Source organism: Rana temporaria, chromosome 1 (genome assembly GCF_905171775.1).
Source record: "Rana temporaria chromosome 1, aRanTem1.1, whole genome shotgun sequence".
Taxonomy (NCBI): Eukaryota; Metazoa; Chordata; class Amphibia; order Anura; family Ranidae; genus Rana; species Rana temporaria.
Genome location: NC_053489.1, coordinates 126,419,605 through 126,433,430, shown reverse-complemented (window position 1 = coordinate 126,433,430; position 13,826 = coordinate 126,419,605). Strand labels below are relative to the sequence as shown.

At 45.7% G+C, this 13,826-nt stretch overlaps 1 protein-coding gene across 1 annotated transcript in view; it reads right to left on the bottom strand.

The window, feature by feature from the left end:
- Positions 1 to 13,826, bottom strand: part of LOC120931284 (leucyl and cystinyl aminopeptidase) — a 149,702-nt gene that overhangs the window by 91,403 nt on the left and 44,473 nt on the right. The window contains exon 2 of the mRNA XM_040342571.1: positions 8,484 to 9,312. Within this exon, the coding sequence (XP_040198505.1) occupies positions 8,484 to 9,312 (829 nt within the window). The remainder of the gene's footprint in view (positions 1 to 8,483; positions 9,313 to 13,826) is intronic.

Sequence of the window (13,826 nt, the reverse complement as noted above, 5' to 3'; positions counted from 1 at the left end):
GCGGTAGCTACCGCCCGATATCATTGTTGAATGCTGACCTTAAATTATTCACTAAAATAGTAGCAGCCAGGCTCCAGCGCCATTTACCAGACTTAATACACCTCGACCAAGAAGGCTTTGTCCCGACTAGAGAAGCCAGAGACAATACTGTCAAAGTAATGAATCTGATCCAAGTAGCCACGTCATCAAAGACCCCATGTGTCTTTATAGGCACAGACGCCGAGAAGGCATTTGATAGGGTCAGCTGGCCATTCATGTTTGCCACCCTGAGACACATAGGTCTAGGACCAAAGATGATGAGCTGGATATCGGCGATATACACAAACCCGACAGCAAGAGTCAGGGCAAATGGTACACTCTCGGAGCCGTTCCCAATTAACAACGGGACCAGACAGGGCTGCCCACTCTCACCCCTCTTGTTTGCTTTGTCCCTGGAGCCCTTCCTGCGGCACGTGAGACTAAACCCAGGCATCAGGGGTGTTGAGGTGGGGGATGAGCAACACAAAATATCAGCATATGCCGATGACATGCTCTTCTCGCTAACATCACCTTTAGTATCGGTTCCCACCTTAATGGAAGAATTTGATAGATATGGTCGTTTATCCAACTTAAAGATCAATTTCACGAAATCTGAGGCGATGGGGGTGGGAGTGGCCAAATCACAATTAGACAGTCTTAGAAACAACTTCCCCCTGAAATGGACGGATGTGGCCCTAACATATTTGGGCACGCACATTCCTCCAAGGCTCTCCCAAGTATATAAGCTGAATTTTCCACCCTTACTTAGGTCTGTTCAGACGCTGCTGACCCAGTGGACCTCGGGGGTTTCACTCCTGGTTTGGCAGGTGCAGCATCCTCAAGATGACCATCTTGCCAAAATTCCTGTATCTCTTGCAAGCCCTACCTATACAAATACCAGTCGACTTCTTCAAACGAACACAAACCGCATTTGCGACGTTCCTGTGGGCCGGAAAGAGCCCTAGAATCCACAAGACAATCGTTTCCCTCCCTAAATCCTGTGGTGGGATGGCGATGCCAAACATCAAAACTTACTATCACGCTGCTCATCTGAACCGTCTTATAGACTGGTGCAGACACAAGGACACTAAACTTTGGCCTAAACTGGAACAATCACAATGCGAGACCCCTCTGGAACGAGCGCCGTGGTGCCACACAGCAATAGAAAAAACATCTAAAAACCACCCGGTAATAGGTACCACCATTAAAGTATGCGCTAGACTACTGACACAAACGCACCTCTCGTCTCACCATTACGCCCAATACTGGGGAACCCCTCCTTCGAACCAGGCATGAGAAACGCGAAATTCTCTGAGCTGAGAGATACTGGCCTATTCCAGGCCTCTCACTTTAGTGTGGCGGGCCGGTGGAGATCTCCCTCAGAGCTAATGGCTCCAACGGGCCGATTCCATCTAGATTTCCTGCGAGCGCATCAACTCAGCCATTTTCTAAAAACATTGACTCCCCCCGCCCAAACTGACCGACCCCTTACGGACTTTGAAGAGCTATGCTCAGAATCGGGCGTGCTACCGCATGCCCTATCCCTTATTCACACCATGCTGATCACACCAACAGCGGATTACCAAATTCCAAGTCTAGCTAAGTGGGAGCGAGATCTGAACTGTAAATTCTCTTCCGGGCAGGTACAACACATCCTCACGTTTGCACACAAGTCATCGATCTGCACTAAGATGCAAGAAACCAACTATAAGATCATGACGAGGTGGTACAAGACCCCGACTCTCTTGCACAAGATTTTCCCGACAACATCAGACCTCTGTTGGCGATGCCATACAGATAGAGGCACACTGCTACATGTCTTTTGGACATGCCCAGCTCTTCGACCATACTGGGAAGAAGTGCGGAAAATCTCGCAAAACTTTACCGACAGGGAGATACCCGACGACCCAGCGTACTTCCTACTACACGCAAACAATGTACCTTTGCGAGTATATAATAAATCGGTCATACGCCACCTTCTCGACACCGCCAAGGCGTGTATTCCAATGTGTTGGAAGTCTCCGCACCCCCCGACGGTCCCTATGTGGCTGCGGAAAGTGGACGATATCAGCAGACTGGAAGACCTGGTCCTCACAAGTCAAAATAGGAGCGAGACATACTCCAAGACCTGGCAGCTTTGGAATATGTTTAAGTATTCGGAGGAGGGTCAGGCCCTCAGAGGAGGTCTGTAGTGACCGCCGACGGACCTTATCGTCCTGATTGCTTCTGACATGCTGTGTGAACCTTGCTGCCAATGCGCCACATCAGACATGACGGAAGTCCATGTCCGCAGACTCCCCTTCCCCCCCCCCTACACCTGTTCTCTCTCTCTTCCCCCACCTTGCAGGGATCTTCCCGGCGCCTCTCTGCCATCCCCCTTAATATTCTTTCTAAACCTTTTCTCTTAGACTGCACTAGCTTACTTCTCTTTAAAAAAAAAAAAGGAGCGGGGGACGGACCCACGGGTCCATGGTGAATTGCCTGCCTGATGCGTAGTTGGACAACTGACTATCTGCATGGAAACATGCGAACAAAGTAGATATCCTGTCATACGGCATTGTAATAGGTGGGACGTATGCCCCTCCCTGTCTGTAATGAGCTTCTTTGTATTCTCCTGTCCACATGCAGTTGTTTAACCTGTACTTTTTGCCGCTGTGGCCCCTGTGGGCTTGTTACCTGTTCTTAATAAATAAAACATTTTGGAAAAAAAAAAAAGTTAGGAGCCAGAAAACGCGCCCCGTCCCGACGAGCTTGCGCGCAGAAGCGAACACATACGTGTGCAGCGCCCGCATATGTAAACGGTGTTCAAACCACACATGTGAGGTATCGCCGCGATTGGTAGAGCGAGAGCAATAATTCTAGCCCTAGACCTCCTCTGTAACTCAAAACATGCAACCTGTAGATTTTTTTTAAACGTTGCCTATGGAGATTTTAAAGGGTAAAAGTTTGTCGGCATTCCACGAGCGGACGCAATTTTGAAGCGTGACATATTGGGTATGAATTTACTCGGCGTAATATTATCTTTCATAATATAAAAAAAAAATGGGGATAACTTTACTGTTATCTTATTTTTTAATTAAAAAAAGTGTAATTTTTTCACAAAAGTGCGCTTGTAAGACCGCTGCGCAAATACGGCGTGACAGAAAGTATTGCAACGATCGCCATTTTATTCTCTAGGGTTTTAGGATAAAAAATATATATAATGTTTGGGGTTTCTAATTAGAGGGAAGAAGATGGCAGTGAAAATAGTGAAAAACAACATTAGAATTGCTGTTTAACTTGTAATGCTTAACTTGTAATACCAACGGCCACCACCAGATGGCGCCAGCTCACATCTGGTGGTAATAACTTGTAATACCAACGGCTCACCACCAGATGGCCCCAGCTCCAAGCCAAGTCGCCAGGGCCCTATTTCTAGTCGCCATGGCGACCTGGCGCCCGGGATTTGTCGATCCCTGCATTAGACAGCTACCTCTTGAAGCTGGAGATCATATCTGATTATACTTACCTTTGGGTCCAGCACTCCATCAATATTCTGCTTGCAGAAGAGATAAAAAATAATAGAAGGGAATTAACAGTTAAAGGGGCTGTAAAGGTAAAACAATGTTTTCCCTAAATAGCTTCCTTTACCTCCTTCACTTACCTCATCCTTCGATTTTGCTTTTAAAATGTCCTTATTTCTTCTGAGAAATCCTCACTTCCTGTTCTTCTGTCTGTAACTACACACAGTAATGCAAGGCTTTCTCCCTGGTGTGGAGAAAGCCTCTTGAGGGGGGAGGGGGCGAGCAGGAGGGTCAGGACACTCTCTACTTTGCAGATAGAGAAACGGAGCTGTGTGTTAGTTGGCATCCTGACACTCCTGCTCGCCCCCTTAAGAGGCTTTCTCCACACCAGGGAGAAAGCCTTGCATTACTGGGTGGAGTTACAGACAGAAGAACAGGAAGTGAGGATTTCTCAGAAGAAATAAGGACATTTAAAAGCAAAATCAAAGGATGAGGCAAGTGAAGGAGGACTGCACTAAGATAAAGTAAGCTATTTAGGGGGGGAAAAAAATCCTTTACAACCCCTTTAAGCCTAATATACACATTGAGTTTTTGTGTGTGTGTGTGTGTGTGTGTGTGTGTGTGTGCGCAACCAGCAGGCTGAACAAATAAAACTCACAGATCCCTGAATCGACACAATTGAAGTAAATGCAGGGCTCTCCTGTTATTCTATTATATTCTGACAGGGGGAAGGGGTCTCCCTCCCCTGTCAGAATACACAGCTCAGTGATGCAGTCATTGGCTGCAAGCACTGATGGAATGCTGGATTGCTAGCATGACCGGTCGACAGAAGCAGATTTCTGTCGACCAGAAAGGAGTAAACACATAAAGTTAGCCTGTTCTCATTGAACTTGCCGACTTTCGGTACGTGTGTATCCAAGCTTTGTCTTTCCTGGAGAAAATGCCGCTCCTGGTTCCCTCCAGTTCTGGACACATAATGCCCAGGCCTTTGTTTGCAATCACAGCTAAAGAAATTGTCATCATAATAAGAACTCTGATGCTCACCTTGAAAAAAAATTTAATAAAGTGCTTGGATTTTTAGTTACGTAAGCAGTACTGGAAAGAGCATGGATTGGCACTTCCCTCCTGAAAAAGTATCTCAGCCCTTTCCTCAGATTGTTAAAGTTGGTTTTATTATAGGAGCACTTTAAATAATATTCAATGAAAGGTCACTCGCCAAGCTCTCCGTGTCCTCCGGCAGCCACTGCCTCTATATGTGTGCCACCGAGATGATTTCTCAGCAGATGGCTATGAAAACATTTGTGACACAGAGACAACAATGCAGACAACAGCTGCTATAGTACCCACGAGGATGAATAGATTGCAGGGCTGGGGGCACAGTGTCACGTCTCCCCTTTTCTTTCTTTAAAAGCAATGTATTAAAAAGCAATGGCCCCTGTATGTGCAGGGAGAGAACGGCTTCAAGTTCACTTCTATATGAACGTTGCAAAGTGAAAATTCACACAAGACTTCATTTCTAAATGAAAAACAAAACACACATATACACCTTTTCCTGAATACCTGGATTTGACCTGGTATTAGCGTCTTGCAATATCCTGCGCAGCAGAGCTTGGACTGGAAGAAGAAGCGGCACAAGGAGTCAATCAGTTGTGCTGCACTGCTCCTGTGCAAAGATGAACCCATCAGCCTATCGCTACCCCTTCACTCTCGGTCACAGGCGCTGGTGACGGGGCAAGCCCTTTGTTATCTAAAATTGGCAGAGTAGAAGTCTCCTCATTTCCAGAAGTTGCAATCCTCACACCAGTCTTATAAATATATAAAAATAGCAATTTTATTCAAATCCATTTTAAAAAGGCAACAAATAAAATTTAAAATACCTTAAATGCATGAGTGACACTTGAAGCCAAATTCAGCCCTCTCTCACATTGCAATATTTACACCAAATTAACAATGTGCACCAATTACCAATAATGTTAAAATGTCCCTAACAACTATTCAGAAGGTGCCAGAGCAGTGGATCCATTGGGGCACAGCAGGTGCAGATGAACTAACTCCTCCCATATCACATACACAGCGTAGAGCTCGCTATTTACTAGAGAAAAATTAATCGGGAAAGCAATATCAGACCAAAAAAAATAAAAAAAATTTACAAACCAAAATAATCTCCATAAGGCCCCGTACACACGAGAGGATTATCCTCCGGACCGTTCCAGCGGTCGAAATCCGAGCGTAATCCATCCGCGGTGACGTTTTCGCGCCGTCGCCGCGATGATGACGCGGCGACGTGCGCGACGCTGGGAGATAAAGACTTCCACGCATGCGTCAAATCATTACGACGCATGCGAGGGAGAGGAGCGGACGGATTGATCCGGTGAGTCTGTACAGACCACCGGATCAATCCGCTGGACAGGATTCCAGCGGATAGATTTCTTAGCATGCTAAGAAATTTTTACCCGCTGGAAATCCGTCGGCTGGAATTTTTTCCGCCGATAAATGTCCGCTCGGACGTATACACCACCGGATCTATCCGCTGGAACTGATCCGCGGATCAATTACAGCGGATAGATCCGGTGGTGTCTACGAGGCCTAAGCATTAGAAAGCACAATATTTGTCACACACACACACACACACACACACACACACACACACACACTTGAAAATGGAACAAAACAGCACCACAAATTAAAACCCTATTCTACTCATTCTTAATACTCAAAGCAAACTCATCCATCCATGTCTCCATGCTTTATTTTGTTGAGAAATTGTTTAAAACACCCCCCTAGCATTTCCAACCATGGCCACCAGGCCAGGGTTGTTGGGAAGAGGCCCTTGACCTCACCAGCATGTAGACAAGGTGCTCCTAAGGGCCGGTTAGAGGATCTAAATGTCTGGTATGGATTTAGGGGGGACCCCATAGAATTTTTTATTCTTTTGGTGTGGGGTTACCCTTAAAATCCATACCAGACATGAGGGGACTGGTATGGATTGGGGGGGGGGGACGGGACTCCCATGCTGATGAGTCACCAGTTGATAAGGACTCAGCGCCCGCTTTTTAAAGTGGTTGTAAACCCCTACAGACCTCATTATAGGTTTACCTGTAGGTACTGAAAATATCTTCTAAACCGGTTTAGAAGATATTTACCATATACGCTTGCGCCCCCCATGTAATCGGCACATGAGCACTGAAGAAAGGGCACAAAATGCCATTTCTATAGTGCCAGTGCCGCGACCGTCAGTTCCAGTGTGCATGCGCAGGAGTGACGTCACGCGACTTCGGCCAGTAACGGAGCCATAGTCCATAGCTCCCCGGAAGGAAGAGGGGCAAAGAGATGGATGCTTCCTGAAGCGGGGACAGCACAGGCTTCTATTGCAGGTAAGTGCCACATAATGGCTAGTGTGCGATGCATACTAGCCCATTATGCTTTTACTTTGCAGGGTTTGCAGTAAACAAAAGAGCAAGTAAAACCAATCAGGGCTTACTTCCTCTTTAACAACCAGCCATTCACTGATTGTTAAGTATGCCATCGACCAGCCACTCCTTTACGAAAATGCTACAGCTCCTAAACACTTTTGCATATGCTCCTAAACACTGCAAAAATGTTAGCTTATAAATATTAGAAGTTTTTTTAGCGTTTGAGTGTCTACTGTGCACGGAGCCTTAATGTTCATTGAAAGAGTTTGGTTCTGCTTTACACTATATCCTGAAATCTAAGTTGTTAAACACAATTGTTTTCCTGTAAAAAGGCTAGGCAGCATCTCCCTGACCAGTGAGGCCCCTGCAGATTGCCGACTTATGGGACAAAAGTCTATCTGCAGCTTTTTGGTTGGTCTACTCAAGATAAAGCAAATCGGAAGGGGCATCTGATGCAATACGGCCCCTTTTACACTGGGGCAGTGTGGGGGCGTCGCTTTAACGTCAATTTCGCAGGCGCTATTCGGGCGCAAGCGGGGGCAGTTTTAACCCATGCTATCGGCCGAAAAAAGGGTTAAAACCACCCGCAAAGCGCTGCTGCAGTGACGCATTGCTGGCGGTATAGCCGTGGTGCCCATTCATTTCAATGGGCAGGAGCGGTGAAGGGGCGGTATACACACCACTTCTTCACCGCTCCAAAGATGCTGCTAGCAGGACTTTTTTTAGCGTCCTACTAGCGCACCGCTCCAGTGCGAAAGCTCTCAGGCGAGCGGCTCTTTCAGGGCGCTTTGCAGGCGCCATTGTAAGCGTTATAGCGCCTACAAAGCACCTCAGTGTGAAAGGGTCTAAACAACATACTCAGAATATAGCAGCAATTCAACAGACAGGGCAGTGCTGGGAGGCAAAGCTAGGTAAATCTCAGGAGAAAATAAATACAATTTATATATATATATATATATATATATATATATATATATATATATATATATATATATATTTTTTTTTTTTTCATTTGTGTTTAGCAATTTGCCTGCACTTCAGCTTTTCACTAGGAATTTGGAAATCTAACACAGAGCTGCACCGAAAACCAATGACTATTTGTGTAGTGCAGTGGTCTCCAAACTGCGGCCCGAGGGCCAGATGCGGCCTTTTGCTTGCCTTTATCCGGCCCTTGGGGCAGTATCCCTCCCACTGATACGAGACACTATTCTGACATCTGACACCGACAGTGGAGCACCATTTCTCCCACTGACACCACTAATGGGGCACTATTCCTCCCTATGATACAGACGATGGGGCACTATTGCTCCCCCTAATACCATATGTTAAGTTTTACTGATGCCAGGAAAAATTCTACCCCCCGCTTGCCAAAGTCCGGCCCTCCAAGAGTCTGAAGGACAATAAACTGGCCCTTTGTTTATAATGTTTGGAGACCCCTGGTGTAGTGCATGCAGAGTTCAATCTCTCCCGCCCATTCCCATCATGGCTGCGTAAAGCAGAGCTTCTGAAGACACCAATTGAAGTAAATGAGAGAACGAAGGTCAATTACCTATCAACTTCATCCACATAGGAGATTCTATAAAATCCATAATAAGAACTTGAAAAATTGGAACAATAATCAAGATTGACTGTAATTTCCGTTCCTTTTGATAGTTTTTCCGGTAAATCCATTGCAATCATGTCAAATGTTGGGTATTCCAAAACGCTGAGCTTGCGAGTGGCCTCTCCAGTTGCATTGAAACTTGCCTCAATATTTTGTAGACCTGAGCTATGAAGTACAACAGTCTTGGTGTCCTCTATAATTTTCATTTTAATCCTAATACTACCACAAAAGGTCATGGTGGTCAGATTGGGGTGCAGAGTAATGTCATATTCCAGTGGTATGATTGCGTTTGGAAGTCTGCTTTTTGTCCAGGGAAACAGCTTCCCGTTAGTAGCTATAGGGTAAATCAGTTCCATTGTGTGGTTTTTCTTATGGCATCCATCTTTGGTAAATGTGCACTTTGGAAGCAGGTAAACCACTGTCACTATGGACACTACAATGACAACCACCACAATGCTCACCATCACTGTCCTTGCTGAAGGTGAAGGACACAGTCCTTCCTGAACCTGTCTGAAGTTCCCAGGGTTACTCCGACCTGAACTCCTGTTCATGAATGACATGCCCAGAAGCTTTGCTGAAGATTCATAATCCTCCTCGTCATCATCCAATTCATGCTCCCCCAAACCACGCACCAATAATCGTGAGCTCCGTGGTTCATACTCTACTTCTTCGGATTCCAGGGGATTTAAACTAGGCTCTTTGGCCAGATCAACCACATCTGGTTCCTCTTCAAACATGCTATTTTCAATCATGTTTCTGGGCAACTGGGTCCGATCTGAAAATAAAAATACAGGTTAGGATTATCAGCTCTTTAATAATTGTTCAATAGCCTAGGACAGGGGTCTCCAAACTTTTCAAATAAAAAAGGGCCTATTTCAGACTTTAGGATTTCAGACTTTAGGAGGGCCAGATTGTGGCCAGCAAGGGGGAAGAAATTGTCCTGGGCCCAACATCAGTGAGATTACACATGGCCTCAGGGTTGGTGGTACTATTAGAAGTAATAGTATCCCATCATTGGTATCAGTGAAAGAAATGCTGCCCCCTGGTTAGTGTCAGTGGGAGGAATAGTTCCTAAAGGGCTGGATAAAGGCAAGCAAAGGGCCTTCCAACTGCAGTTTGTAGACCCCTGGCCTAGGACATAGAAACAGGCATAGCCTTTCCCTATAAACCAAGCAGTATTTAAAGTTTTGCTAAACAAACACTGTTTTATTTATATTGTTGCTTCTCTTTCTGACATTGTGACGGACAAATCTGACCCCAAATGACACTTTTTGGGGACCAGTGACATCATTGCATTGATCAGTGCTATAAAAATTCACTGATCAATGTAAAAATTAAACTGGCAGGGAAGGGGTTAACACTAGGAGGTGATCAAAGGTTAAGCGTGTTCTTTAGGTGTTTTTCAACTGTAGGGGGTGGGGATGGGCTGCAAGGGATATGTCAGATCATTGTTGCCAATCACTGGGAACAGTAGATCTCTGTCATGTCCCCTGTCAGAACAGGAATTTACCTTGTTTACAGAAGCAGATCCCCGTTCTACCTCTGTACTAGGCGGTCAGGGGTCACCAGCAGGCATTGAACGTGGCTGCGCTAGCCGACATATAGCTACAGCGTTTCGCGCAGGAGAGCCAACTGCTGCTGTATAACAACGCCGGATGGTCGACAAGCAGTTAATCTACAAGCAATATCCCACCCCCCTTGTGTTTAACTGGATAAAGGGCATGTGAGAAGGGAGGAAGTGAGCTGTCATTTACCACTGTGTATACACCCATATGTGTGACTCTATAGCCACATGGGAAGCTCAGATGTGATAGGGAGGAAATGCTCATTCATTTTTTCTTTTGGTCATGACTTTAGAACATTACAGAGAAATCAACAGGTGAGCAGTAAAATGAAGACCATTTGGCAATGTATTTTTTGCAGAATTTTACATTTTATACATGGCATTTATATGTACTGTAATGCATCCAATATTTAACCTTTGAAAAAGACAACCATATTAGATAGAGATGCATTCTTGTAAACCTGCGGAAGGGTTAAAAATTCAGCCCGATTGTAAATTATTTATATTCTTCTAACAAGGCGGTTTAAAACATGGCATTTATAGGATCATAGAAACCTCTCTCCTGTCTGTGCAACAAATGGCGCAACTTGAGACAGATTCTTGTAACGGTTGGTAAGGTATGTGTGAATCTGTTGCAGAATTAACTTTTTTTAAGACAGAATTTTGTCTGCAACACAGTACATACATTTGCAACACTATTTACCCCAACATGGAAGAGACCTCATAATTTTTTTTCATCACCGATATAGTTGAATTTTGTAGTTGGCAACGCTACTACAGTGACCTCCAATAGCTTCCAGATCCCGTGCCAAGAGGCTGCCCTTCTGCACTGTAAACACATGAGATTGCTCGCTCAGCATGGTGCAATTCAGAGAACGCTTTTTATTACCTCAGTGGATGCAAAGTATTCACTGACTGGATGAGGTGGAGATGCAGGGCGGTGACGTCACAATCTCCACCTCATCCAAATCAGAGAATGCTTTGCATTAATTGGGAAAACACAAAACCATTCTCTCAATGGTTCCCGCACTGAGCAAGCGACCTCCTGTGATGTGATCTATAAACAGCAGGGCAGCTGCTTGGCATGGGACTTGGAAGCTAGTGGAGATCACTGTAATAGTGGTGTCTACTATGGGCATTTCCAGCAAAAGTAAACGTGATGTGTAAAAGAATAACTTCCACCTTTAATTTCACTGCCGCTTACTCCCTATGATCTCCTATTATGGGAGATCACAATTTCTTTTGGCTCAACACCCAGGAAGGGACTTTGAAGGACACAGCAACAGCGTCTTCACAAACTTCCATTCCTCAGAAAAGGGCACAATTGCACAGGGTCCCCAAGAAAAAGTAAAAGCTTCCATAGCATAATATCTTTGGGTGTTTTATTATAAAAAAAAAAAAAAAAAAAATGAATACACTTACAATTAAGCAGATGTATTCAAGCATAAAAAACAAGCCAACTGGCTCAAAACTGCAGCCCGTCACTCCGGGACCTGCACCAACGTGATGACGTCAGCACGTCGCTCGTCACAAATGACTTCGGCCAGGGTCCTGTTTTCCATTTCTCTACCTCTCTCTTCCCTGTGTGAAGGGAAAGAGGAGAAGAATAGATCCTGCACTGTGCATGGCTGCATCTATTCTGCCCTCGCTTCCTCTTCACACAGCACTCAAGCAGCAGCAGAAGCCATTAGCTCCTGCTGCTGTCAATCACATACAGTGAGGAGGAAGTGGGGAGATTGGGGAGTCCTGCTGAGCAAGTCTATGAAGTGAAGCTCCATAGACCAGCCTTTTTCAACAGGGGTGCCCAGGCACACTGGGGTGCCTTGGCAAAATGCCTAAACATTGCCCAAAAATTGTATACAAACCAGCATGTGGATGAAACCTGCCTTTTAGTTACAGAAAGCCACAGGTTTTCATTATGCACCATTACAACCACCTTCTAGCTGCCGGCTTCCTAACCAATAACATCATCAGTTGATAACAGGGATGTCAGTCGCCTGCATAGAATCCTCGTTTCACCCTCCTCTGCCCCGCTCCATCAGCGGTAGTGTGCAAACAGCTGAGTGATGGAGAAAAACTGAGTGCATTTGCTTTGGAAGAATAAATCACCTCCAACATTGGGTGTCCTACGTGTGTATATGTTGCTGTAGTATGTAAAACTAATAGAATAGTTTTTACATTTTAGAATGGGGTGCCTCAAGACGGTAAATTTTTATAGGGTGCCTTGACTGAAAAAAGGGTTGAGAAACACTGCCATCATAGTAAGCCGTTTTCTATGGGGACACTCGAAGAAGAGGAGGAGCCAGGATCCCCACTGGGGGACCTGAGAAGAGGAGGATTGGGGCCGCTCTGTGTAATACCACTGCATGGAGCAGGTTAGAATAATGTGTCTGTTATTTTAATAAAAAAATTAAAAAGACTTTAGTAAGGCCCATTTCACACGGGGCGGATTAGTAATGATCCGCCTTCGTATGCTCAGCGGGGATCGCTCCGTTGATCCCCGCTGAGCCGGCAGATGACTGTCTTTTCTCCGCTCTCCCCTATGGGGGGGATCGGATGAACACAGACCGTATGTCCGTGTTCATCCGATCCGATCCACAGACGGAAGGAAAAATAGGGTTTTCTTCCATCTGCAAAATCGGATCTTTGCGGAGGCGGACGAGATCGGGTGTGAGCAGATATCCGCTGACACCCGCAATCTCATAGGGACCAATGTATGTCCCTTTTTCATCTGCAAACGGATGGATGAAAAAGCGGATATACGGTCCGCACGTGTGAAAGGGGCGTAACACTCTAACATTTCTATCCGATGCTGATCTTGGATCCCTTTTACACTGGTGCCGCGGCCGATTTAGTCACAAAGCCCTGCTTATTTTAGGGGCGCTTTAGCGCTGTTTAAGTGGCGGTTTTAGGCTGCTAGCGGGATGCTCTTAACCCCAAAAAAAGGGGTTAAAAACTCCCGTGTTGCGGCACTTAAACGCTTTTCAGGCGCTTTCCATTCATTCCAATACAGCACTTATAAACTGCCCCAAAGATGCTGCTTGCAAGTTTTTTGGGAAATTCCAGCAAGCGCACCGCCCCCCATTTCAAAAGTCACACTTGAATGATTGGGAGGCGGTTTTCGGGCACTAAGTAGAGGCTATGGGCCAGATTCTCGTAGTTTTGCGTAACTTTGTGCGGGCGTAACGTAACCCATTTACGTTACGCCTCCGCAACTTAGACGGGCAAGTGCTGTATTTTCAAAGCACTTGCTCCGTAAGTTGCGGCGGCGTAGTGTAAATAGGCCGGCGTAAGCCCGTCTAATTCAAATTTGGAACAGGGGGGCGTGTTTTATGTAAATGTTCTGTGACCAGACGTGATTGACGTTTTTCACGAAAGGCGCATGCGCCGTCCGTGGAAATCTCCCAGTGTGCATTGCTCCTAATACGCCGCAAGGACGTATTGGTTTTGACGTGAACGTAAATTACGTCCAGCCCCATTCACGGACAAGTTACGCAAACAACGTCAAATCTTCAAATTTCGCCGCGGGAACGACGGCCATACTTAACATTGGTACGCCGCACTTTACGCCACCATATAGCAGGGGTAACTTAACGCAGGGAAAAGCCTAACGTAAACGTCAGATCTGTACTGCGTCGGCCGTGCGTACGTTCGTGAATTTGCGTATCTAGCGGCCCTAGCGGCCAGCGTAAATATGCACTTACGATCCAACAGTGTAAGATAAC